The following is a 23,154-nucleotide window of genomic DNA, read 5'->3' on the forward strand; positions in this document are numbered from 1 at the left end:
TTGAGGTGAGGGATTTCCGGAGTGAATTGGGGGGGAGTGGGGTGGTGGATGACAGTAACGGGGTCTGACTGGAGAGTGGCGCTTGATCCACATTGATCCTTTCAAACTAGACCTTCAACCAGACTGGCTCTGTAGGGGGTTACGGTTTTAACTACTTACGTAACGGCCTATTTCTACAAACCGGTGTAGAATATACATGGGGGGGTAACACATCCCCCTACGTAGCACTGTATTCCGTTGTAGAATATACATGGGGGTTAACACATCGCCCTACGTAGCACCGTCTGCCGGTGTAGAATATACATGGGGGGGTAACACAACACCCTACGTAGCACCGTCTGCCGGTGTAGAATATAAATGGGGGGGAGGGGGGTAACACATCGCCCTACGTAGCACCGTCTGCCGGTGTAGAATATAAATGGGGGGGTAACACATCGCCCTACGTAGCACCGTCTGCCGGTGTAGAATATAAAGGGGGGGGGGGGGGTAACACATCGCCCTACGTAGCACCGTCTGTCGGTGTAGAATATTCATGGGGGGGTAACACATCGCCCTACGTAGCACCGTCTGCCGGGTGTACAATATACATGGGGGGGTAACACATCACCCTACGTAGCACCGTCTGCCGGTGTAGAATATACATGGGGGGGGGGGTAACACATCACCCTACGTAGCACCGTCTGTCGGTGTAGAATATACATGGGGGGGTAACACATCGCCCTACGTAGCACCGTCTGCCGGTGTAGAATATACATGGGGGGGTAAACACATCTCCCTACGTAGCACCGTCTGCCGGTGTAGAATATACATGGGGGGGTAACACATCACCCTACGTAGCACCGTCTGCCGGTGTTGAATATACATGGGGGGGTAACACATCTCCCTACGTTGCACCGTCTGCCGGTGTAGAATATACATGGGGGGGTAACACATCACCCTACGTAGCACCGTCTGCCGGTGTAGAATATACATGGGGGGGGGGGGGGTAACACATCGCCCTACGTAGCACCGTCTGCCGGTGTAGAATATACATGGGGGGGGGGGGGGGTAACACATCACCCTACGTAGCACCGTCTGCCGGTGTAGAATATACATGGGGGGGTAACACATCACCCTACGTAGCACCGTCTGCCGGTGTAGAATATACATGGGGGGGGTAACACATCGCCCTACGTAGCACCATCTGCCGGTGTAGAATATAAATGGGGGGGGGTAACACATCACCCTACGTAGCACCGTCTGCCGTTGTAGAATATTCATGGGGGGGGGGGGTAACACATCACCCTACGTAGCACCGTCTGCCAGTGTAGAATATTCATGGGGGGGGGGGTAACACATCACCCTACGTAGCACCGTCTGCCGGTGTAGAATATTACATGGGGGGGTAACACATCACCCTACGTAGCACCGTCTGCCGGTGTAGAATATACATGGGGGGGGAACACATCACCCTACGTAACACCGTCTGCCGGTGTAGAATATACATGGGGGGGTAACAGATCGCCCTACGTAGCACCGTCTGCAAGTGTAGAATATTCATGGGGGGGGGGGTAACACATCGCCCTACGTAGCACCGTCTGCCGGTGTAGAATATACATGGGGGGGGGGGTAACACATCTCCCTACGTAGCACCGTCTGCCGGTGTAGAATATTCATGGGGGGGGGGGTAACACATCGCCCTACGTAGCACCGTCTGCCGGTGTAGAATATACATGGGGGGGGGGGGGGGTAACACATCGCCCTACGTAGCACCGTCTGCCGGTGTAGAATATACATGGGGGGGGTAACACATCGCCCTACGTAGCACCGTCTGCCGGTGTAGAATATACATGGGGGGGGGGGGTAACACATCGCCCTATGTAGCACCGTACTGCCGGTGTAGAATATACATGGGGGGGGGATAACACATCGCCCTACGTAGCACCGTCTGCCGGTGTAGAATATACATGGGGGGGGTAACACATCGCCCTACGTAGCACCGTCTGCCGGTGTAGAATATACATGGGGGGGGGGGGGGGGGGTAACACATCGCCCTACGTAGCATCGTCTGCCGGTGTAGAATATACATGGGGGGGGGGGGGGGGGTAACACATCGCCCTACGTAGCACCGTCTGCCGGTGTAGAATATTCATGGGGGGGGGGGTAACACATCGCCCTACGTAGCACCGTCTGCCGGTGTAGAATATACATGGGGGGGGGGTAACACATCGCCCTACGTAGCACCGTCTGCCGGTGTAGAATATACATGGGGGGGGGGGTAACACATCTCCCTACGTAGCACCGTCTGCCGGTGTAGAATATACATGGGGGGGGGGTATCACATCGCCCTACGTAGCACCGTCTGCCGGTGTAGAATATACATGGGGGATAACACATCACCCTACGTAGCATCGTCTGCCGGTGTAGAATATACATGGGGGATAACACATCACCCTACGTAGCACCGTCTGCCGGTGTAGAATATACATGGGGGGGGGGGGGGTAACACATCACCCTACGTAGCACACCGTCTGCCGGTGTAGTATATACATGGGGGGTGGGGGGGGTAACACATCACCCTACGTAGCATCGTCTGCCGGTGTAGAATATACATGGGGGGGGGGGGTAACACATCACCCTACGTAGCACCGTCTGCCGGTGTAGAATATACATGGGGGGGGGGTAACACATCACCCTACGTAGCACCGTCTGCCGGTGTAGAATATACATGGGGGATAACACATCACCCTACGTAGCACCGTCTGCCGGTGTAGAATATACATGGGGGGGTAACACATCACCCTACGTAGCACCGTCTGCCGGTGTAGAATATACATGGGGGTGGTAACACATCACCCTACGTAGCACCGTCTGCCGGTGTAGAATATACATGGGGTGGGGGGGTAACACATCACCCTACGTAGCATCGTCTGCCGGTGTAGAATATACATGGGGGGGGGGGGGTGGGGATAACACATCACCCTACGTAGCATCGTCTGCCGGTGTAGAATATACATGGGGGGAGGGGGTAACACATCGCCCTACGTAGCACCGTCTGCCGGTGTAGAATATACATGGGGGGGGGTAACACATCGCCCTACGTAGCACCGTCTGCCGGTGTAGAATATACATGGGGGGGGGGGGTAACACATCTCCCTACGTAGCACCGTCTGCCGGTGTAGAATATACATGGGGGGGGAGGGGTATCACATCGCCCCTACGTAGCACCGTCTGCCGGTGTAGAATATACATGGGGGATAACACATCACCCTACGTAGCATCGTCTGCCGGTTGTAGAATATACATGGGGGGGGGGGGGGTAACACATCACCCTACGTAGCACCGTCTGCCGGTGTAGAATATACATGGGGGATAACACATCACCCTACGTAGCACCGTCTGCCGGTGTAGAATATACATGGGGGGGGGGGGGGGTAACACATCACCCTACGTAGCACCGTCTGCCGGTGTAGTATATACATGGGGGTGGGGGTGGGGTAAACACATCACCCTACGTAGCATCGTCTGCCGGTGTAGAATATACATGGGGGGGGGGGTAACACATCACCCTACGTAGCACCGTCTGCCGGTGTAGAATATACATGGGGGGGGGTAACACATCACCCTACGTAGCACCGTCTGCCGGTGTAGAATATACATGGGGGGTGGTAACACATCACCCTACGTAGCACCGTCTGCCGGTGTAGAATATACATGGGGGGGGGGGTAACACATCGCCCTACGTAGCACCGTCTGCCGGTGTAGATATATACATGGGGGGGGTAACACATCACCCTACGTAGCACCGTCTGCCGAGTGTAGAATATACATGGGGGGGTAACACATCACCCTACGTAGCACCGTCTGCCGGTGTAGAATATACATGGGGTGGGGGGTAAACACATCACCCTACGTCTAGCATCGTCTGCCGGTGTAGAATATACATGGGAGGGGGGGATAACACATCACCCCTACGTAGCATCGTCTGCCGGTGTAGAATATACATGGGGGGGGGGGAGGTAACACATCACCTACGTAGCACCGTCTGCTGGTGTAGAATATACATGGGGGGATGGGGGGGAGTAACACATCGCCCTACGTAGCACCGTCTGCCGGTGTAGAATATACATGGGGGGGTGTAACACATCGCCCTACGTAGCACCGTCTGCCGGTGTAGAATATACATGGAGAGGAAGTAACCTAATTCTTTGGATGGTGAAACTCCTTTTGTATCTCTCTCCTTGGGTTAGGTTACCCTCCTATCCTTGGGTTAGGTTACCCTCCTGTCTTTGCGTATCAGATGTTTCCAGCTATAAAATGATGCTGACCAGAGGGATGTCGGCTCAGGGTTTCGGCTGGCTGAGGACTTGGTCCTGTGTGTTAGCCACTTGACATCTCCCCACTGATGGGCTTATCGAAGACCTTTCTTTCGTGTAGTGTCATTTACACACCAATGCTCTCCCACCAGGGCCAGAATACACCCTACAGCCCATTCATGTGAAACGAGGTGTGCCAAGTCAGGGGGGTTGCCTCATGGCCAGAGGTCCCCGATCTGTGACTAAAACGTTGGGTATCTGTTGCCACCAGAGGCCTTGAGGCTCAATTCTATAGTTGCCACTATGGCTGCCCGAGACACAGGTCACACCAGCCAGACACAGGGAGTATAATAAACCTTTAGGTTTATTGTATAGGGGACACAACAGTGTTTCCAACACCCGAGGACAGACGCAGAAAAAGGGGAATGGCTGGGGGGCAAATAGTCACGACAGCTGAATCAAGGTGGCCCGCCTGAGCAAAGTGATCCTGGGATCTTAGTCCAAGTCGAGCCGGAGTAGTCTACAGATCCCACTCCCAGTCCTTGGGTTAAATTCCCAAGAGTTCAACAGAACAAAGTACTGGGAGAGTGGCTAATAGCCTTGGGGCCACCTAGCCCACCATGAATGGAAGCTTGGTGGTGGTGGGCCTCTGTCCACCGCCTGTGGGTGCCCCTGCGCAAACGTAGTAATTTACCGGACAGACGGTGAAAAGTGGCTGGGTAGCCTCCAGGCTACTTGCTTGGTATGGTGGGGATCGCCACCCGCCCGAAGGTGGTTTGGTTGCCTCCTGGTTACCTAGCCCTGTGTGGTGGAGACTCCCACATAGCCTCGGCTGGATGCCCCAAACGAACCTCTGGTGGCCGCCGTAGCTTGTGCTCCTGTAAGTGATGATGGGTTGCTGGTCTCCTCTGCACCAGTGCTAGGACCGTACCTGTTGGGTGCAGGATGGAAGGATTTTCCATAAAAAGGGGGGGTTGCTGAAATAAGAGGCCCTGCTCTGAATCTGGAAGGGGTGAGAGGTTTAGGGGAGACATGTGGCGTTAGCAGACTCCGAATAGACCATACACTAAAGGACTTCCAAATGACTTGGGATAGATACTAGGGTGTCCTAAGTAGGAGAGGCCCAGATATTGGGGGGGGGGGGGTAATGGCTCTGTCTCGACATCTACCATAATGATTATTACCTCTGTTCCACTGGACGCATCATCTTTCACATCTATCTCCCTCCCCCCCCCTTTCCCTCTGCACCTCTTCCTCACTTCCCCACCCCAATCGTGGTCAGAGCGCGAGCTCTCCAGCCTTCCTCTCCCCCCCCAACCCCCTCCCCACCTTACCCTGCAGAAGACTGTAATTCCCGCTTGCCGCCCCTCGTCCGCCTCATGAACCTACCTAACCAACCGTGTTTCTTTTTTACAGCGTAATACCCCGGGCCTTGTTGTGGTGATGGTAAACTTAGCCGTGGTAATTTAAATTTTCTGTTCAGACTGACTACCTCTCGTCATCAGTGCACCAATGTTAGGCCTCCTCCTCCTCCTCTTCCTCTCTCTCTGTTCTGTCGTAGCGTTCATATTTTGCTTGGATCGTCCTTCTTTCCTCTCTCTCTCTCTCTTCATGCACACGTGTCTGAATCTCGTCCATTAAAAGGGACCTGTTAAGAAGGGGGCCGTTTTTGTTTTGTGTTTCCATAAAATGCAGCCTGCCCATCCCTCCCACCTTCTCCCCTCAATCCCTTTGGCGTTCCTCCCACCCCCCTCCCCCCCAACGATGAATCAATCGGCAGAGAGTGCTAACACCATCCAGATGTGATTTGTTTTGTTTGCGCCAGACGATTGGGTGGGATACTCTCACTCGTTGGGTATCCGTAGGAGGAGGGCGACATGGCTTCTAGTTGGGGGGAAAAGGACAGAAGGTGTGGGTTAGCAGGCTGGACCCCTCCCCCAATTACATGGGTGACAGGCAAATAGAGGGTGGTAAAGCCATAGCCCCGCAGGTACGCTGAACCAGGGGTACCCAACTCCAGTCCTCGAGGGCACCAAGATGTCCGTAATTGGGGATATCCCTGCTCCAGCACAGGTGGCTCAATCGGTGGCTCAGTCAACGACTGGCCAACTCCAGTGCTCAATGGCCACCACCAGGTTAGTTATTAGGGTTATCCCTGCTTCCGTGCAGGTGGCTCGACTGAGCCACCTGTGCTGGAGCCAGGATATTGTTAATACACGAGCTGTTTGGTGGCCCTTGAAGACTGGAGTTGGCCAGTTGTTGACTGAGCCACCTGTGCTGGAGCAGGGATATCCTGAAAACTGACCCATTGGTGGCCCTTGAGGACTGGAGTTGGCCACGCCTGCGCTAAACCATGAGTCCTTGTTTTGGTGGTTTAGCAACAATTGTCGAAGCTCCCAGCGTGCGTCCAGCGTTGCCTCCCCGGAGGGCTCAGTAGGGAACTGATTGGGGTGTTTGAGAGAGCGCAAACGGGCAGCCTGCTGCAGCTGTTCTGAGAATGGTATTGCACCAGTAACTATTTTTCGAACCGACCTCTCCGCTCTGTCCTTTTCCCCACACCGGGGTCACCACTTATGTTATACCATTGGGCTCAAAAGGATAATCTATACTCTCCCCCCCTCTCCCCCCCCCCCGTGAGGGGGGGTTGGTTTCACTATACAGTCCAGCTTGGTCTGGCCTTTCCGATCTTAACAGTTTACCCCGCACTGCGTGCCTCAACCCTGCTATGTCATAACGGAGATCTTCAATCTGCCACCATGTTGGGGTCAACTGAGACGATCCAAGGCGTCGTTGGCGCAGCGTGGAAACTCTTAGGTGGCGTTGGAAACCCCCCCCCCCCCCCAAATATTCTGTAGAAGAGAAACGTGGTTGTTTCCATAAAGCACCACGTAGTGTGGGGGGTGGGCAGCTTCAGTCTTCAAGGGCCACCAGCAGGCCTGGTATTAGGGATATCCTTAAATCCTGACCTATTGGTGACCCTCGAAGACTGGAGTTGGCCACCCTTCTTGTTCAGGCTTCCAAGAAATGTTTGTTTTCCGTTCCTTTGGGCCTTGTAATCCTAACTCTGCCATAGATGTCATCAACGTAGTGCACTAAAACAACTAATAGTCGTTGCCCAGGTTCATTTCCACACTTTGGAAAAATTCCCCCAACATTGTCCCCTTGTTTTAAGCGCGATCCCGTAAAAACCTAGTCTTGAAGAAAAAGGGATGTTCATTGTATATTTATGGGGGGTTTTCCACCCTTCTTTGGAGACTTCCGGCTGTTTCCCATCAATCTGACCTATTATGAAAGTGAGCTCCACCTGAAACCCTTCAAAGCCGGTACTTACAACCTTATTTTTATTTTAAAGGCCCAAAACCTGAAGTAGTGTGTCCACATGGCAACTCCAGTTTAGTGTCGACATCTCCTGTTTTCCATGGAGACTTCCAAGGGACTTATCGGACACATCTTAATCTTCTCAGAGAAGGTTGTTTGAGGTCTACAAATGTGAGTTAATCAAGAGGGTTTAGCGACCAGCTAATTTTCTAGGAATAAAATAGTTTAACTTCAGGGACAAGACTAGAGGGGAAAATAGCCACCGTGCTGTACAATACGGAGAGGACCTCTTTTAAAAAAAATTCAATTTGAACATCAACCAAAACGCATCAAACAAAGAAGCCCCCAGTGCAAATGCCAAAGGGAGCTCTACGAGCCGGTATTTTGTAAATGTGACTATGCCTTTACGTTGGGGGGGGGCTGTAATGGGAAGAATTGAATGCAGAGAACCACGAGCCCAAAGGTATAATATTCAGGTACCAGGTAGCTGGAGGAAGCTCCACCGTTGTGTAACATTGTGTCTTTTTACTCAAGGTCAACGCCAGAGAAAGGTAAGTCGCCCCCCACCCCCCTCCTCCGTTGCGATGTATTTGTAAAGGACCCGGGCAGCAAATCGGCTGCGGTAGTGTGAAGTGCTTGTCTGCTTTTCCCGTTCCCCCTCCCCGGCTCCCCTCTGTCCCGCCTTCCTGCTTTGGCTGGTACTGAGTGGATTTCGGATGCCCCGTCGAAGCAAAACATAGGCTAAAATTCAGTCTGCCACTAGTTTGATTTAGTCGAGTCAACTCTTTTATTTGCCTTTTAGTCCTTTTCACAGCTTACTGGCCGTGTCGGCGAGCCGTTTGGAGGTGGGGGAGGGGGGGGTGGGGGCGGGTTGTTTCATCCAAAGATCCAAAGAAGCGTTCGTTAGAACGATTTATTCTCGCAGTGCACACTTGGGGGAAGGATTTGTAATCTCGTTCCCGCTCCCTAGGGGCCTCCAGTCCGAATCTCGGGCGCTTCCACGAGAGTGTCACTATCAGTCACACGGAGCGTCCCTTCAAAGATAGCACCACCCTACACATCCCTTAACACCTCCCGACAACTTCTCACATCGGTCCTCTTGAAGAATGGTTAAAAGATACTTTTATGTATAAAAACATGGGGGGGGGTTTGTCTGTCAACACTAAGGCTATCCTCTTTTTATATATGCGAGCCAGTGTGCCCTGCGATTTTAAGTCTCAGGTGGTACGCGGGAAAAAGATACCAGGGGACGGAGTGATTTTGTCTTGTCTGCCGCTGGTTTCGCCCACTTCGGAGACCCCAGTGCCTTACACTTCTTACCCATCCCCACGCCATGAAATAAAAAACGTCCGACTGGAAAGCAAATGGGGGTCTCCATGGGGGGGGGGTATCACTACGGAGGAAAATACACTCCAGTTACTGGGAAGTTGAAATGCCACCCACTGTGGGGGGTGTGGGTTGAGGGCGGGTGAGTGGAAGGACGCCGAAGGTGTAAGCTGTGAGAATGGCTCGTGTCTGGTTCACTGTTTAGCTTTCTGGTCTCTGCATTCCAAGGCAAGATTTTTCTAACCACCCCCCCACTGTGTGACTCCTTACTGCGAAAGGGGAGCGCCCCCTCACTCGCCCTGAACCTGTGTCTGTTCCACTTGCAGGCCGGACTGACCCCATCCCTATCGTGGTCAAATATGACGTCATGGGCATGGGACGCATGGAGATGGAGGTAAGAACGAGACCTGGTCCCCGACACCGCGCTCCAGGCCAACTCCAGTCCTCAAGGGCTGAAGCAGGGGATATCCCTAAAAGTTGACCTGTTGGTTGCCCTTGAGAACTGGAGTTGGCCACTCTTGGGTTAATGGGACATGGGTCCCTCACACACACCAAGTTGGCAGAACATATCATCGGAGGCAGTACCAGTTTTTTTCCCCCTCCCCGTGATGCAGCCTTGAAAATCGTCTATATAACGTCCCCTATTCATTAATTACCTCTACTCTTCCAAGATAGCCGATTAATGGTACGGCGCCCCCTTCGGGCTGTTGGTGCCTCACCCCTTCCGATATGAGGAGCAGTGTTGGGGTTGTCACATACCAAATTGTGTACAGATGTAGCCCACCCTATTGTCGTCCTCCACCCCCCCCCCCCTCCCCTCCCCCCCAGATAACACAACACATCACGGTATAACGCAGAATGTCCGTTTCCTTAGGGTTCGATGGCCGTGATAACGCAGGTGGTCACGCTATATCCCAACCACGGCTACCGCAGCGGTGGCCAACTCCAGTCCTCAAGGGCCACCAACAGGCCAGGTATTCAGTGCTTCAGCACAGGTGGTGCAGTCATTCTGATTGAGCCACCTGTGCTGAAGCGGGGATAAGCCTGGAAACCTCACCTGTTAATGGCCCTGGAGTACCGGAGTTGGCCACTCCTTGGTCTACACTATCTACCGCCCAGCCCTGTAAGCAGGATGTCTCATCCTGTGTATCCTCACCGTTCCTTGTATATTCAGTCTGCCATGTTTAGGGTTCCCTATAAAGAGGTGGCACGCTATATATCTCTCTATATCTCCGCTGCCCATATGGCATCTCCGTCCAATCATTCTCGAGGGTCGGCAGGGAATGCCCATAAAGCAAAACAGGTCAACTTGAAGTAGGTACAGAGACTGGGATGCCAAGAAAAGGTGACCTAGAAATTTGGACCCCTAAATAGAATTGAAACCGTTTGAACACACACTCCTATTAAAACGGGGGTAAAGCCTCACATCGAGCCCTCAAGCCAAAGATGTATTTGGCGTCCAATACAAAATGGCGCGCGGGGGGAAGGGGGTTCTTCAACACGTGTTTTTTTGCCTCCCTTGCCAGCTGGATTACGCGGAGGACGCCACCGAGCGCCGGCGCGTCCTGGAAGTGGAGAAAGAAGACACGGAAGAGCTGAGGCAGAAATATAAGGTGACTCGTTCTTCAGAGCCGGAGGTCTCCCTTCTGGAGACCTACCGACCAGTATGTAGGCCGTCCGTGTAGCATGGCTGCTGGCGCCCCACCCTCGTGGAGACCTACCGACCAGTTTGTAGGCCGTCCGCGTAGCATGGCTGCTGGTGCCCCACCCTCGTGGAGACCTACCGACCAGTATGTAGGCCGTCCGCGTAGCATGGCTGCTGGCGCCCCACCCTCGTGGCTCACAGTTTGCGTCCCGTGAACTCTACCAATGCCGGTAGGAAAACACATCCTGTGTGGCACGGCTCTTTATTTGGATGGGTATCGCCTCTAGAACAACCAACAGAGCGTTTCGGAAGGGTGATGCTCTGCAGACGTTTACAGCTGCATTTGTCAAACGGAGCTGAAGCCCGTTCATTTCAGCCATGGGGGGCGGGGGGATCAGTCACACAGTTTGGGGGATTATTAAGCGTGTGTTCCCCCCATGCGCTCAGGACACTATATACTGCCTGGGATCGGTCACACAGTTTGGGGGATTATTAAGCGTGCGTTCCCCCACGCGTTCAGGACACTATATACTGCCTGGGATCGGTCACACAGTTTGGGGATTATTAAGCGTGTGTTCCCCCCCACGCACTCAGGACACTATAACTGCCTGGGATCGGCACACAGTTTGGGGGATTATTAAGCGTGTGTTCCCCCCACGCGCTCAGGACACTATATACTGCCTGGGATCGGTCACACAGTTTGGGGATTATTAAGCGTGTGTTCCCCCCACGCGCTCAGGACACTGTATACTGCCTGGGATCAGTCACACAGTTTGGGGGATTATTAAGCGTGTGTTCCCCCCACGCGCTCAGGACACTATATACTGCCTGGGATCGGTCACACAGTTTGGGGATTATTAAGCGTGTGTTCCCCCGACGCGCTCAGGACACTATATACTGCCTGGGATCAGTCACACAGTTTGGGGGATTATTAAGCGTGTGTTCCCCCCACGCGCTCAGGACACTATATACTGCCTGGGATCGGTCACACAGTTTGGGGATTATTAAGCGTGTGTTCCCCCGACGCGCTCAGGACACTATATACTGCCTGGGATCAGTCACACAGTTTGGGGGATTATTAAGCGTGTGTTCCCCCCACGCGCTCAGGACACTATATACTGCCTGGGATCGGTCACGCAGTTTGGGGGATTATTAAGCGTGTGTCCCCCCCACGCGCTCAGGACACTATATACTGCCTGGGATCAGTCACACAGTTTGGGGGATTATTAAGCGTGTGTTCCCCCCACGCGCTCAGGACACTATATACTGCCTGGGATCGGTCACGCAGTTTGGGGGATTATTAAGCGTGTCCCCCCCCCACGTGCTCAGGACACTATATACTGCCTGGGATCAGTCACACAGTTTGGGGGATTATTAAGCGTGTGTTCCCCCCACGCGCTCAGGACACTATATACTGCCTGGGATCAGTCACACAGTTTGGGGGATTATTAAGCGTGTGTTCCTCCCACGTGCTCAGGACACTATATACTGCCTGGGATCGGTCACACAGTTTGGGGGATTATTAAGCGTGTGTCCCCCCCACGCGCTCAGGACACTATATACTGCCTGGGATCGGTCACACAGTTTGGGGGATTATTAAGCGTGTGTCCCCCCCACGCGCTCAGGGACGACCTATATACTGCCTGGGATCAGTCACACAGTTTGGGGGATTATTAGGCGTGTGTTCCCCCCACACGCTCAGGACACTATATACTGCCTGGGATCGGTCACACAGTTTGGGGGATTATTAAACGTGTGTCCCCCCCACGCACTCAGGACACTATATACTGCCTGGGATCGGTCACACAGTTTGGGGGATTATTAAGCGTGTGTCCCCCCCACGCGCTCAGGACACTATATACTGCCTGGGATCGGTCACGCAGTTTGGGGGATTATTAAGCGTGTCCCCCCCCCACGTGCTCAGGACACTATATACTGCCTGGGATCAGTCACACAGTTTGGGGGATTATTAAGCGTGTGTTCCCCCCACGCGCTCAGGACACTATATACTGCCTGGGATCAGTCACACAGTTTGGGGGATTATTAAGCGTGTGTTCCTCCCACGTGCTCAGGACACTATATACTGCCTGGGATCGGTCACACAGTTTGGGGGATTATTAAGCGTGTGTCCCCCCCACGCGCTCAGGACACTATATACTGCCTGGGATCGGTCACACAGTTTGGGGGATTATTAAGCGTGTGTCCCCCCCACGCGCTCAGGACACTATATACTGCCTGGGATCAGTCACACAGTTTGGGGGATTATTAGGCGTGTGTTCCCCCCACACGCTCAGGACACTATATACTGCCTGGGATCGGTCACACAGTTTGGGGGATTATTAAACGTGTGTCCCCCCCACGCACTCAGGACACTATATACTGCCTGGGATCGGTCACACAGTTTGGGGGATTATTAAACGTGTGTCCCCCCCACGCACTCAGGACACTATATACTGCCTGGGATCGGTCACACAGTTTGGGGGATTATTAAGCGTGTGTCCCCCCCACGCACTCAGGACACTATATACTGCCTGGGATCAGTCACACAGTTTGGGGGATTATTAGGCGTGTGTTCCCCCCACACGCTCAGGACACTATATACTGCCTGGGATCGGTCACACAGTTTGGGGGATTATTAAACGTGTGTCCCCCCCACGCACTCAGGACACTATATACTGCCTGGGATCGGTCACACAGTTTGGGGGATTATTAAACGTGTGTCCCCCCCACGCACTCAGGACACTATATACTGCCTGGGATCGGTCACACAGTTTGGGGGATTATTAAGCGTGTGTCCCCCCCACGCACTCAGGACACTATATACTGCCTGGGATCGGTCACACACGTTTCTAAGCTAGAGTCGACAAGATTTATTAATTAGGGGTTCACGGGCCTAATATTTTCTATCGAGGGTGGGCAGTGTCAATAAGGTTGGGCACCGCTTCCGTTGTATACAATGCTGGATAAATCATTAGAAGCCATAAACGGGGAAGGGAAGTGCACTTTGTAGTCGGGTTACCTGTTGGCTGGCGGAAAGTGTCTCTGGGTTACTCGGCGCCCTTTCCCCGAGGCGCCGCGGTTCCGTGTAACGGCGGGTGACTGGGCTGTGTGTTCTGCCACTTGGGTAGGACTTTGTGGACAAGGAGAAGGCCATCGCGAAGGCGCTGGAGGAGCTGCGCGCCAATTTTTACTGCGAGCTGTGCGACAAGCAGTACCACAAGCACCAGGAGTTCGACAACCACATCAACTCGTACGACCACGCGCACAAGCAGGTAAGGGGGGAGGGGGGGCGTCTCCAGCGCGGGGGGGGGGGGGGGGGGGGGCTTTAGCATGTGCATCAAATCAGCAGGAGGTGACCGAGTTTGGGTTTGCGCCCATCTCAGCCCGGGAGTCTGCAGGAGGCGCTCTTGGCTAGGGCTACCCACGGGCTCCCAGGTGGGCGCTTTTCCAATGACGTAGAAGTTCCGTGGTTAGCCGCGTTCCACCGCAGCCTTGTGCGCGTTCAATGCTAGCTGGGTTCCCCCAGACTCCTCATCAGCATCTCTTCCCTTCCTCCCGCCCCTCTCTTTCCCTTTCTCTTTCCCCTCTCTTTCCCCCCACCCCCCATTCCCCCTGCAGAGACTGAAAGAGCTGAAGCAGCGGGAGTTCGCCCGCAACGTCTCGTCGCGCTCGCGGAAGGACGAGCGTAAGCAGGAGAAGGCGCTGCGCCGGCTGCTGGAGCTGGCGGAGCAGAGGAGGCAAGCCGAATGGTGAGGGGGAAGGGTCGGAGCGCTCAGAGCCTGGGCAGAATTATCCGGCTGTCCTGAGAAGTTTCAATCCCTCTCTCCCCCCCACCCCCCCATCCTCCTCCCCCCCTCTCCCCCCACCTCCCATCCTCTCCCCCCCCACCTCCCATCCTCCTCCCCCCCACCCCCCATCCTCCTCCCCCCCACCCCCCATCCTCCTCCCCCCCCACCTCCCATCCTCCTCCCCCCCACCTCCTCCCCCCCCACCTCCCATCCTCCTCTCCCCCCCACCTCCCATCCTCCTCTCCCCCCCCACCTCCCATCCTCCTCCCCCCCCTCACCTCCCATCCCCCACCTCCCATCCTCCTCCCCCCCCAACCTCCCATCCTCCTCCTCCCCCAACCTCCCATCCTCCTCCTCCCCCCCACCCCCCATCCTCCTCCCCCCCCCATCCTCCTCCTCCCCCCCCCCATCCTCCTCCTCCACCTCCCATCCTCCCCCCCCCCCCCAACCTCCCATCCTCCTCCCCCCCCCCTCACCTCCCATCCCCATCCTCCTCCCCCCGTTGTCCGAAATCTTCACATTTGATGTTTTTTTCTTATATGTTGTGGTGGGTGCTGGGGTTAGAGCTTTGCAGGGTTTTTGTGTCAAATTGTCACCTGGTATCAGTTGTCTGGACGTTAGTGGCCCGTCCTCCCAGGGTTTAAGCTCACCCCTCCCAGGGGGTACTACACAGGTTTTTTCATGTTCCTGTGTAGTACAGACCCCACTGAGACCGTTCTCCCTCCAGCAGAGGTAACTGAGAATACTCACACAGGTAGTGTTAGGACCTGCATACTGGTCATGCCGTGACGTGGCTGCATACTGGTCGTGCCGTGACGTGGCTGCATACTGGTCGTGCCGTGACGTGACTTGATACTGGTCGTGACGTGGCTGCATACTGGTCGTGACGTGGCTGCATACTGGTCGTGACGTGGCTGCAGGCTTATGCTTTGGCCAGAGGGTTTAACTAAATGACCCTTACTCATGAGAATACTCACAATGACGTATTTAGCTAGGTATTTTTTTGTCATGTTGGATGTAGCATTGGGCACTATTGTATTTTTGTTTTGGACTTGCATGGCAACTTTCTTGTGCCGGTAAGTTTTACCCCGTTCAGCTCTTTTGAAGCATTTTATATAATAACGGTTGTTCGTTACGCGTTGTATGAAAGTTAGTTTGATCTCCTCTCTTTATAAGATGCTGACCTGTTTGGTCAGGCAGTGTGACAGTGTGGCAGTGTGACAGTGTGACAGAACATGTCTCCTGTAAATTGATCGGTGTTGGCACACCAGTTATAAGTTCCTCGCTGCAGGTTCCCTCCAGTCCTGTTTGTCTCCTGTTGACACTCATGATGAAGTAATATTGCTGAAATGAAGATACTGTTGATATATTACTGAAATGGACTGGGTGGGGGGTCGGGGGGGGGCGGTCTCTGGAGAAGGATTGAAAGCGATGTTCATTTTCCATTTTATAAAATCTGTTATGTCTGTAGTATCCATTTTGTGTGTAGGAATGTGTGTGGTTGGTATAGATGAGGGTTTTCGCTCCTAAGTAGATTTACGACTGTGTCTGTAGTTAACGCCCACATTCCTAGTGAAAGTTTGTACCAGGAACCTATTCAGAGATGTTTTAAGCCAGTTCTTACCAGGTTTTAATGATCTGTAAGATAATTGGTTTAAGACTTAAGGAGTGGTTAGTATAATCTGCCTAGTAACACATTTTAGAAAAAGGAACCAAAAATGTATAAAAAAAAGCCTGCTTGGGCACTCCCTGGCAGAGAGAGTTATTGACTTTTGAATGAGTATGATCATACGTTGCAATAAACTACTTATTATCAAATGAACCCGTGTGTCAGTTTGGAACATTAACACTCACCACTCCTTTTTCTCTCTTCCCTCACAGCAGTGCCCCGGGAAGCGGCCCAATGTTCAAGGCCACCACCATCGCCGTGGACGAGGAAGGCGGCGAAGAGGAAGACGCGCCCGTCGGCTTCAGCTCCACGGCCCAGGACAGCCCGAAATCCGTCCAAGAAGACAAAGAAGCCCAGCCTTCCACCTCTGCCCCGGCTGTCGCTTGCCCCGCACCGGCTCCTGCCCCTGCCATCAGCTTCGGCTTCAAGAGCCCAGTCGGGCCGACGTCCCTGCAGAAGGTCGGCTTCTCGTTCTCCTTTGCCAAGAAGACTCCCCTGAAGTTAGAGTCGATAGCTGCCGTCTTCAAGGACCTCGGGGAGGAGGCGGGGTCAGCGGAGGAGGACAAGGAGGATGAGAGCGCCCCGGCCGACCCAATTAGCTCCCTCCGAGTGAGCGAAGGAGAGAACAGCAGGGGGAGCGACGGCAAAGCCGAGGAAGAGGAAGCCCAAGGGGACACGGGGGCCTCCCTCGCGAGCACCCTATCCAAGCTGAAGAAGATGAAGCAGGATGAGAGAGGAGCGCAAGCTGGGGAACCAGAGTATTATCACTACATGCCGCCGGCTCACTGCAAAGTCAAACCCAACTTCCAGTTCCTGCTCTTCATGAGGGCAACGGAGCAAACCCAGGCTGAGAACGGGCCACCCAAAGAAGAGAAGAAGCCGGCTTCCTCGAGCAAGGCCAAGTCGGGAAGAGCTACCGAAAGCAAGGCCGAGAAAGCAACAGTTGGAGAGGGCAAGACCGGAAGATCTCAGAAGGAGAGCAGTGCCTCCACTCGGGACCCTAAACCAGACAAGAGGGAGGTCGCAGGAGTTCAGGAGAAGACAAACACGGTCTCGAGCTCAGAGCAGTCCAAGGATGCAGCCACGCCAGGGAAGGAACAACCGGAGCGTCCAAAACACCCAACCGGGCCCTTTTTCCCAGTCCTGAGCAAGGACGAGAGCACCACCTTGCAGTGGCCCTCTGAGCTCGTGATATTTACCCGGGTTGAGCCTTCCATCTCCTACAGCTGCAACCCTTTATACTTCGACTTCAAGCTGTCCCGGAACAAAGACGGAAAGGGCAAGGGAGCGGAGAGGCTGAAGGACAACCCGGGGCCCAGCAAAAACAATCCACCCGCGGCCCCCGAGCTGGGCAAAGACCCCGAAAGTACAGGCGGCAAGAAGGAAGCCAGAGCAGTGGCGCACATTTGCGGGGGCCAGCCTAAATCCACCCCCGCCCCTCCGGGCGTCGGCCGGCCTGAACCCCTCGAGGGGGAGAGCAAAGGAGAGGCGGCCGGCAAGTCCCACAAGCACAAGAAGAAGAAAAAGCACAAGAAGAGCGGCAAGCGCAAGCGTAAACCCAAGGAGGAGGAGGAGGGGGGAGAGGAAGGGGCAGAGCCGAAAACCAAGAAGCGCAAGAAGCACAAGAAGGGGAAGGTGGCTTCCAAAACAGCTGTGAAGGTGGAAGAAGCGGAGCCGGTCATGGGTGCCGCGGGGGCCAGTCGTGCTCGGGATTGCGCTCCGAGGAAGTCTCTGACACTGGAGGCGTGTGGAACTGGGGGGAGCGTGGGCATCAAAAAGGAGGCCCCCTCTGCCTCGAAAGAGCCGGAGAAGAAGAAGCCCAAAGCGGAGCCTAAACCTGCACCACCGCTTCCCCCGCCCCCTGCGCCATCGTCGTCCTCCTCGTCCTCCCACAGACACACCCCCACCAAGGCCAGCAGCCGGAGCCGACCGAGCAGTGGCGACGAGGACAGCGACGAGGACGCCTCTCCCAGCCGGAAGAAGTCCACCTCCCGATACAGCGACGAAGATGACTCGACCAGCGAGCGCTCCAGAAGCCGCTCGCGGTCAGGGAAGAGGCGGCGGTCTTACTCGTCTAGCTCCGGGGGGTCCACGGACCAGAGCCGCTACAGCCGCAACCGTAGCTACTCGGACAGCGAGTACAGCGGCTACAGCAGCGGCTCGCGGCGGCGGCGGCGGTCCAAACGCTCGCCCAGGTCCGACTCGGACTCTGCGGCTTCCAAGCGACACTCCAAGAGGCGCAAGTACTCCTCTTCCGACTACAGCCGGAGCCGTTCACGAAGCCGCAGCCGCTCCCGTGGAAGCCGGAGCCGCGGGAGGGCCAGGTCGAGCAGCAGCAGCCGGAGCCGGAGCCTGACGGGGCACAGCTGGAAGCGCAGCCGGAGCTACAGTAGAGACCGCGGCGCCAGCGCGCGCAGCCACTCCGGGAAGGGGTCGCACGGGCGGGAGAGCGCAGACAGCCGCAGAGGGGGGAGGCGGGACTTCAACCGTTCTAAAATCTACCGCTCCCAGTCCCCACACTACAGCCGGTCAAGTGGCAGGAAGGAGGAGAACCGGGGGTCCGAGTCAAGAGGTTCCACCAGCGGCTCCCTCTTCCCCCGCAGGAGCACCGAGAAGGACTCTGGGAGATGCTCCCTAACGGCTAAGCAGCTCCTGGAAAAGATCCAGATGCGGAGGATGGAAAAAGCGAGGGGCCTGGGAGATAAGGGCGGCTCCGGGGGCGGTAAAGCCGGGGCGAAAATAAAAGACCCGCCCCAGGGATTCTTCGGCCCCAAGCTGCCCCCACCGCTGGGCGCCAAGCCGCCGCCGCCGCTGCTACCCATGATCGGAAAGCTGCCAGCCGGGCAGAAAGTTGTCACGCCACGTAAAGGAGAGGGCGAGGTGGGCGAGACGGCTGTGGTGCTGGAGCAGGAAGGAAAACCTCTGCCGGTAGAGAATCCAGTGGTACCGGAACCGCCTGCAAGCACTGTGCAGCAGCTCCCCCCGGAGGCACCGGTCTGTTTCCCCCTTCCTCCACCGGGGTTCGGCGAGGGCACTGGGCCGCACCCTCTGGGCAACGGCGGCCTGCCCTTCCCCCCGCTCCATGGACACTTAATGCCCCCCCCGCCTGTCAACGCCGAGTTCTTCCCCCCTCCCGCCTACCCGCCTCTTGCCGAGGATCTGGGTGCCGGCCAGGACGAGGAGGAGGATGAGGAAGAGGACGACGACGACGGGGGTTCACTCGCCCCCCTGGAGAGCCAGCCGATCACCTTCACCCCAGAAGAGATGGAGAAATACGGCAAGCTGCAGCAGGCCGCTCAGCAGCACATCCAGCAGCAGTTCCTGGCCAAGCAGGTGAAGAACTTCCCCGGCGGAGTCATGCCGTCGGCAATGCAGCAAGCCGCGCAAACCCTGCAGCCCATCCACATCCAGCAGGCGCAGCCCCAGGCGTCGGCCAACACCATCACCTCCGTCCAGCACGCCATCCTGCAGCACGCCGCGGCCGCCGCGGCCATGGGCATGCAGCCTCACCCGCAGCAGCTGGCCCAAGTGCACCACATCCCGCAGTCCCACCTGGCTCCCATCTCCCTGTCCCACCTCACCCACTCGCTCATCCCCGCCCACCACGCCGCCTTCCTGGCCAGCCACCCCATCCACATCATCCCGGCATCCGCCCTCCACCCCGGCGGGCCCCTCACCCTGCACCACGTCCCCCACGCCGCCCTCTACCCGACGCTGCTCCACCAGCGTCCCTCCGGCGCCACGGCTTTGCATCTCCACCCCCTGCTCCACCCCATCTTCTCGGGCCAGGATCTGCAGCACCACCACCCGCCCAGCCACGGGACATGAGGGGGGCCCCATCCCCTACCCCCACCCAGGCTTAAGATGGCAGGCGGAGTTTGACGTTGGCCCAGACATGGCCGTTGTGGCGCCTATCCATGCAGGAAGCGGGGGGGTCCCTTCCGTAGACACTCATGACTGTCCACTGTAGGGTCATCTTCCACCTGTCCGTATCGTCCTCGCAGAGCCCCCTCGCGTTCCTGGTTCTTCAGAAGACCTCCCGTTTAAAGATCGCCCTTCCCCCCCCCCCCCCCCCCCACTCCCTTCTGCTTTTGAAAGCTTGGACCTCGTGGAATCCGACCCAACTCCTCCGACCCAAACCCCCCGTGTGTAAAAAAGGTTTTCGCAGGCCGTGACATCTGTAACGACGAGGGAGGGGAAACGGTTCGCTCTCGCTCGCCTCCTCCCGAAACATCTACCCGTGTAAAAATGCCAACGCAGGACTTGTGTGTGTATAGAAATCCAGACACCCCGCCCCTTCCTCTCCTCTCAAAGGGGAACCCCCGGCGAGATATCCGCTTCCTCATCCCGCGGCCAGATGTCTGCTCCCGCGTCACGTATTCTCGCAGCGTGAAGACACAATACCATGACACGGACCTAGTGTTACTAAAACCCACCCTTCTTTTGGCGGCGGGGTGGGGATTACCCCTTCCCCCACCCCCCCGATGAGGGGGTTTCGAGGCGTCTGCACTCTGTATAAATTTTCTTTTCTTGCTGTAGTTGTACATTAATATTCCGTGTGACGGGCAGGACTTTATATAGTTCCCAGCTAGATGGCGAAAGACGAACGATGAGAAGAGTGTGTTTTCAGCTGCTGTGGCATGTATATTTTATCAAGCTCCTATTTTATTATTATTATTTTTTTGTTTGTTTTTATGTATGATAAACATGTACAAAAAAGGTAATAAAAACAAAACAAGCAAAAAAAAAAACAAACCCCCCCCGCCCCCCCCTCTCCTCGTTCCTTTCGGGATTGCAGAAGACAGTGTTCTATTGTGAAAGACTAATGAAAGAACGCAGGGTGGGCGTTTGGAAACACGCGCACACTTATATACACACACATTTACACACATACTAAAGCACGCTTCCACACGCACGGACGCGTGCTTCCACGCTAACGCTAAGACGCGCAGACATCGACGCGCTACGACGCGCAGACATCGACGCGCTAAGACACATGGACATCGACGCACTAAGGCACAGACATCAACGCACTAAGGCACACAGACATTGACGCACTAAGACACAGACATCGATGCGCTAAGACGCACAGACATCGACGCACTAAGGCACACAGACATCGACGCGCTAAGGCGCACAGACATCGAAGTGCTAAGGCGCACAGACATCGACGCGCTAAGGCGCACAGACATCGACGCGCTAAGGCACACAGACATCGACGCGCTAAGGCGCACAGACATCGAAGTGCTAAGAAACACACATCGACGCGCTAAGACGCACAGACCGACGCGCTAAGACGCACAGACATCGAAGTGCTAAGAAACACAGACATCGACGCACAAAGACGCACAGACATCGACGCGCTAAAACGCACAGACATCGACGCGCTAAGAAACACAGACATCGACGCGCTAAGACGCACAGACATCGACGCGCTTCAAGACACACAGACATCGACGCGCTTCAAGACACACAGACATCGACGCGCTAAGACGCACAGACATCGACGCGCTAAGACGCACAGACATCGACGCGCTTAGGCGCACAGACATCGACGCGCTAAGGCGCACAGACATCGACGCGCTAAGGCGTACTGACATCGACGCGCTAAGGCGCACAGACATCGACGCGCTAAGGCACACAGACATCGACGCGCTTCAAGACACACAGACATCGACGCGCTTCGACACAGACATCGACGCGCTTCAAGACACACAGACATCGACGCGCTTCAAGACACACAGACATCGACGCGCTTCAAGACACACAGACATCGACGCGCTTCAAGACACACAGACATCGACGCGCTTCAAGACACACAGACATCGACGCGCTTCAAGACACAGACATCGACGCGCTTCAAGACACAGACATCGACGCGCTTCAAGACACACAGACATCGACGCGCTTCAAGACACAGACATCGACGCGCTAAGACACAGACATCGACGCGCTAAGACGCACAGACATCGACTTGCTAAGAAACACACATCGACGCGCTAAGACGCACAGATATCGACGCGCTAAAACACAGACACCGACGCACTGAGACGCACAGACATCGACGCGCTTCAAGGCGCACAGACATCGACGCGCTAAGGCGCACAGACATCGACGCGCTAAGGCGCACAGACACCGACGCGCTAAGGCGCACAGACATCGAAGCGCTTCGGCGCACAGACGTCGACGCGCTTCGGCACACAGACGTCGACGCGCTTCAAGACACACAGACGTCGACGCGCTTCAAGACACACAGACGTCGACGCGCTTCAAGACACACAGACGTCGACGCGCTTCAAGACACACAGACGTCGACGCGCTTCAAGACACACAGACGTCGACGCGCTTCAAGACACACAGACGTCGAAGCGCTGCAAGACACACAGACGTCGACGCGCTGCAAGACACACAGACGTCGACGCGCTGCAAGACACACAGACGTCGACGCGCTGCAAGACAGACATCGACGCGCTGCAAGACACACAGACATCGACGCGCTGCAAGACACACAGACATCGACGCGCTGCAAGACACAGACATCGACGCGCTGCAAGACACACAGACATCGACGCGCTGCAAGACACACAGACATCGACGCGCTGCAAGACACACAGACATCGACGCGCTGCAAGACACACAGACATCGACGCGCTGCAAGACACACAGACATCGACGCGCTGCAAGACACACAGACATTGACGCGCTTCAAGACACACAGACATCGACGCGCTTCAAGACACACAGACATCGACGCGCTTCAAGACACTGACACAATTCAACACACTGAGACACACTTACACACGTTTAGTTCCGGGCTTTATCACAGAGTACTCCTCCGCTCCAGTTTCACGTAAAAATATTACACTTTTTTTTTCTTCTAAAACCATCCTATGAACCGTACACCTAGATCCATATCTACAGGTAGATTACATACCAGGAGACGGCTCACGTGTTTAACGGGTCAGTCCGTCAGCGGGGGCGTCCCCCGGCATCCCCTTCCATGCCAGCCAAGTCTCCCCTCCTATATCGTGGCAGAGAAGGCCGGGCGACGACATGACGGGCGAGTACAAGCTATGTTACTTTATAATGGGGTGATACTCCTCCGACATGTTC

General features: G+C 55.4%; 1 protein-coding gene across 2 annotated transcripts; it reads left to right on the forward strand.

Moving 5' to 3' along the window:
- Positions 1 to 5,614: 5,614 nt before the first annotated feature.
- GPATCH8 (G-patch domain containing 8) lies at positions 5,615 to 20,575 on the forward strand. 2 transcript variants are annotated; one of them, XM_075582165.1, is made up of 6 exons: positions 5,615 to 5,756; positions 9,266 to 9,333; positions 10,466 to 10,552; positions 13,713 to 13,856; positions 14,203 to 14,333; positions 16,254 to 20,575. In XM_075582165.1, the coding sequence occupies exons 2-6, from the start codon at positions 9,307 to 9,309 to the stop codon at positions 19,867 to 19,869; spliced, it is 4,005 nt and encodes a 1,334-aa protein (XP_075438280.1). In that variant the 5' UTR covers positions 5,615 to 5,756; positions 9,266 to 9,306; the 3' UTR covers positions 19,870 to 20,575. The 2 variants fall into 2 exon arrangements, with proteins under 2 accessions (XP_075438280.1, XP_075438281.1); XM_075582166.1 differs by lacking the exons at positions 5,615 to 5,756; positions 13,713 to 13,856 and having other exon boundaries at positions 8,509 to 9,333.
- Positions 20,576 to 23,154: the final 2,579 nt, after the last annotated feature.

The sequence above is a fragment of the Ascaphus truei genome, unplaced genomic scaffold (assembly GCF_040206685.1).
Source record: "Ascaphus truei isolate aAscTru1 unplaced genomic scaffold, aAscTru1.hap1 HAP1_SCAFFOLD_1961, whole genome shotgun sequence".
NCBI lineage: Eukaryota > Metazoa > Chordata > Amphibia > Anura > Ascaphidae > Ascaphus > Ascaphus truei.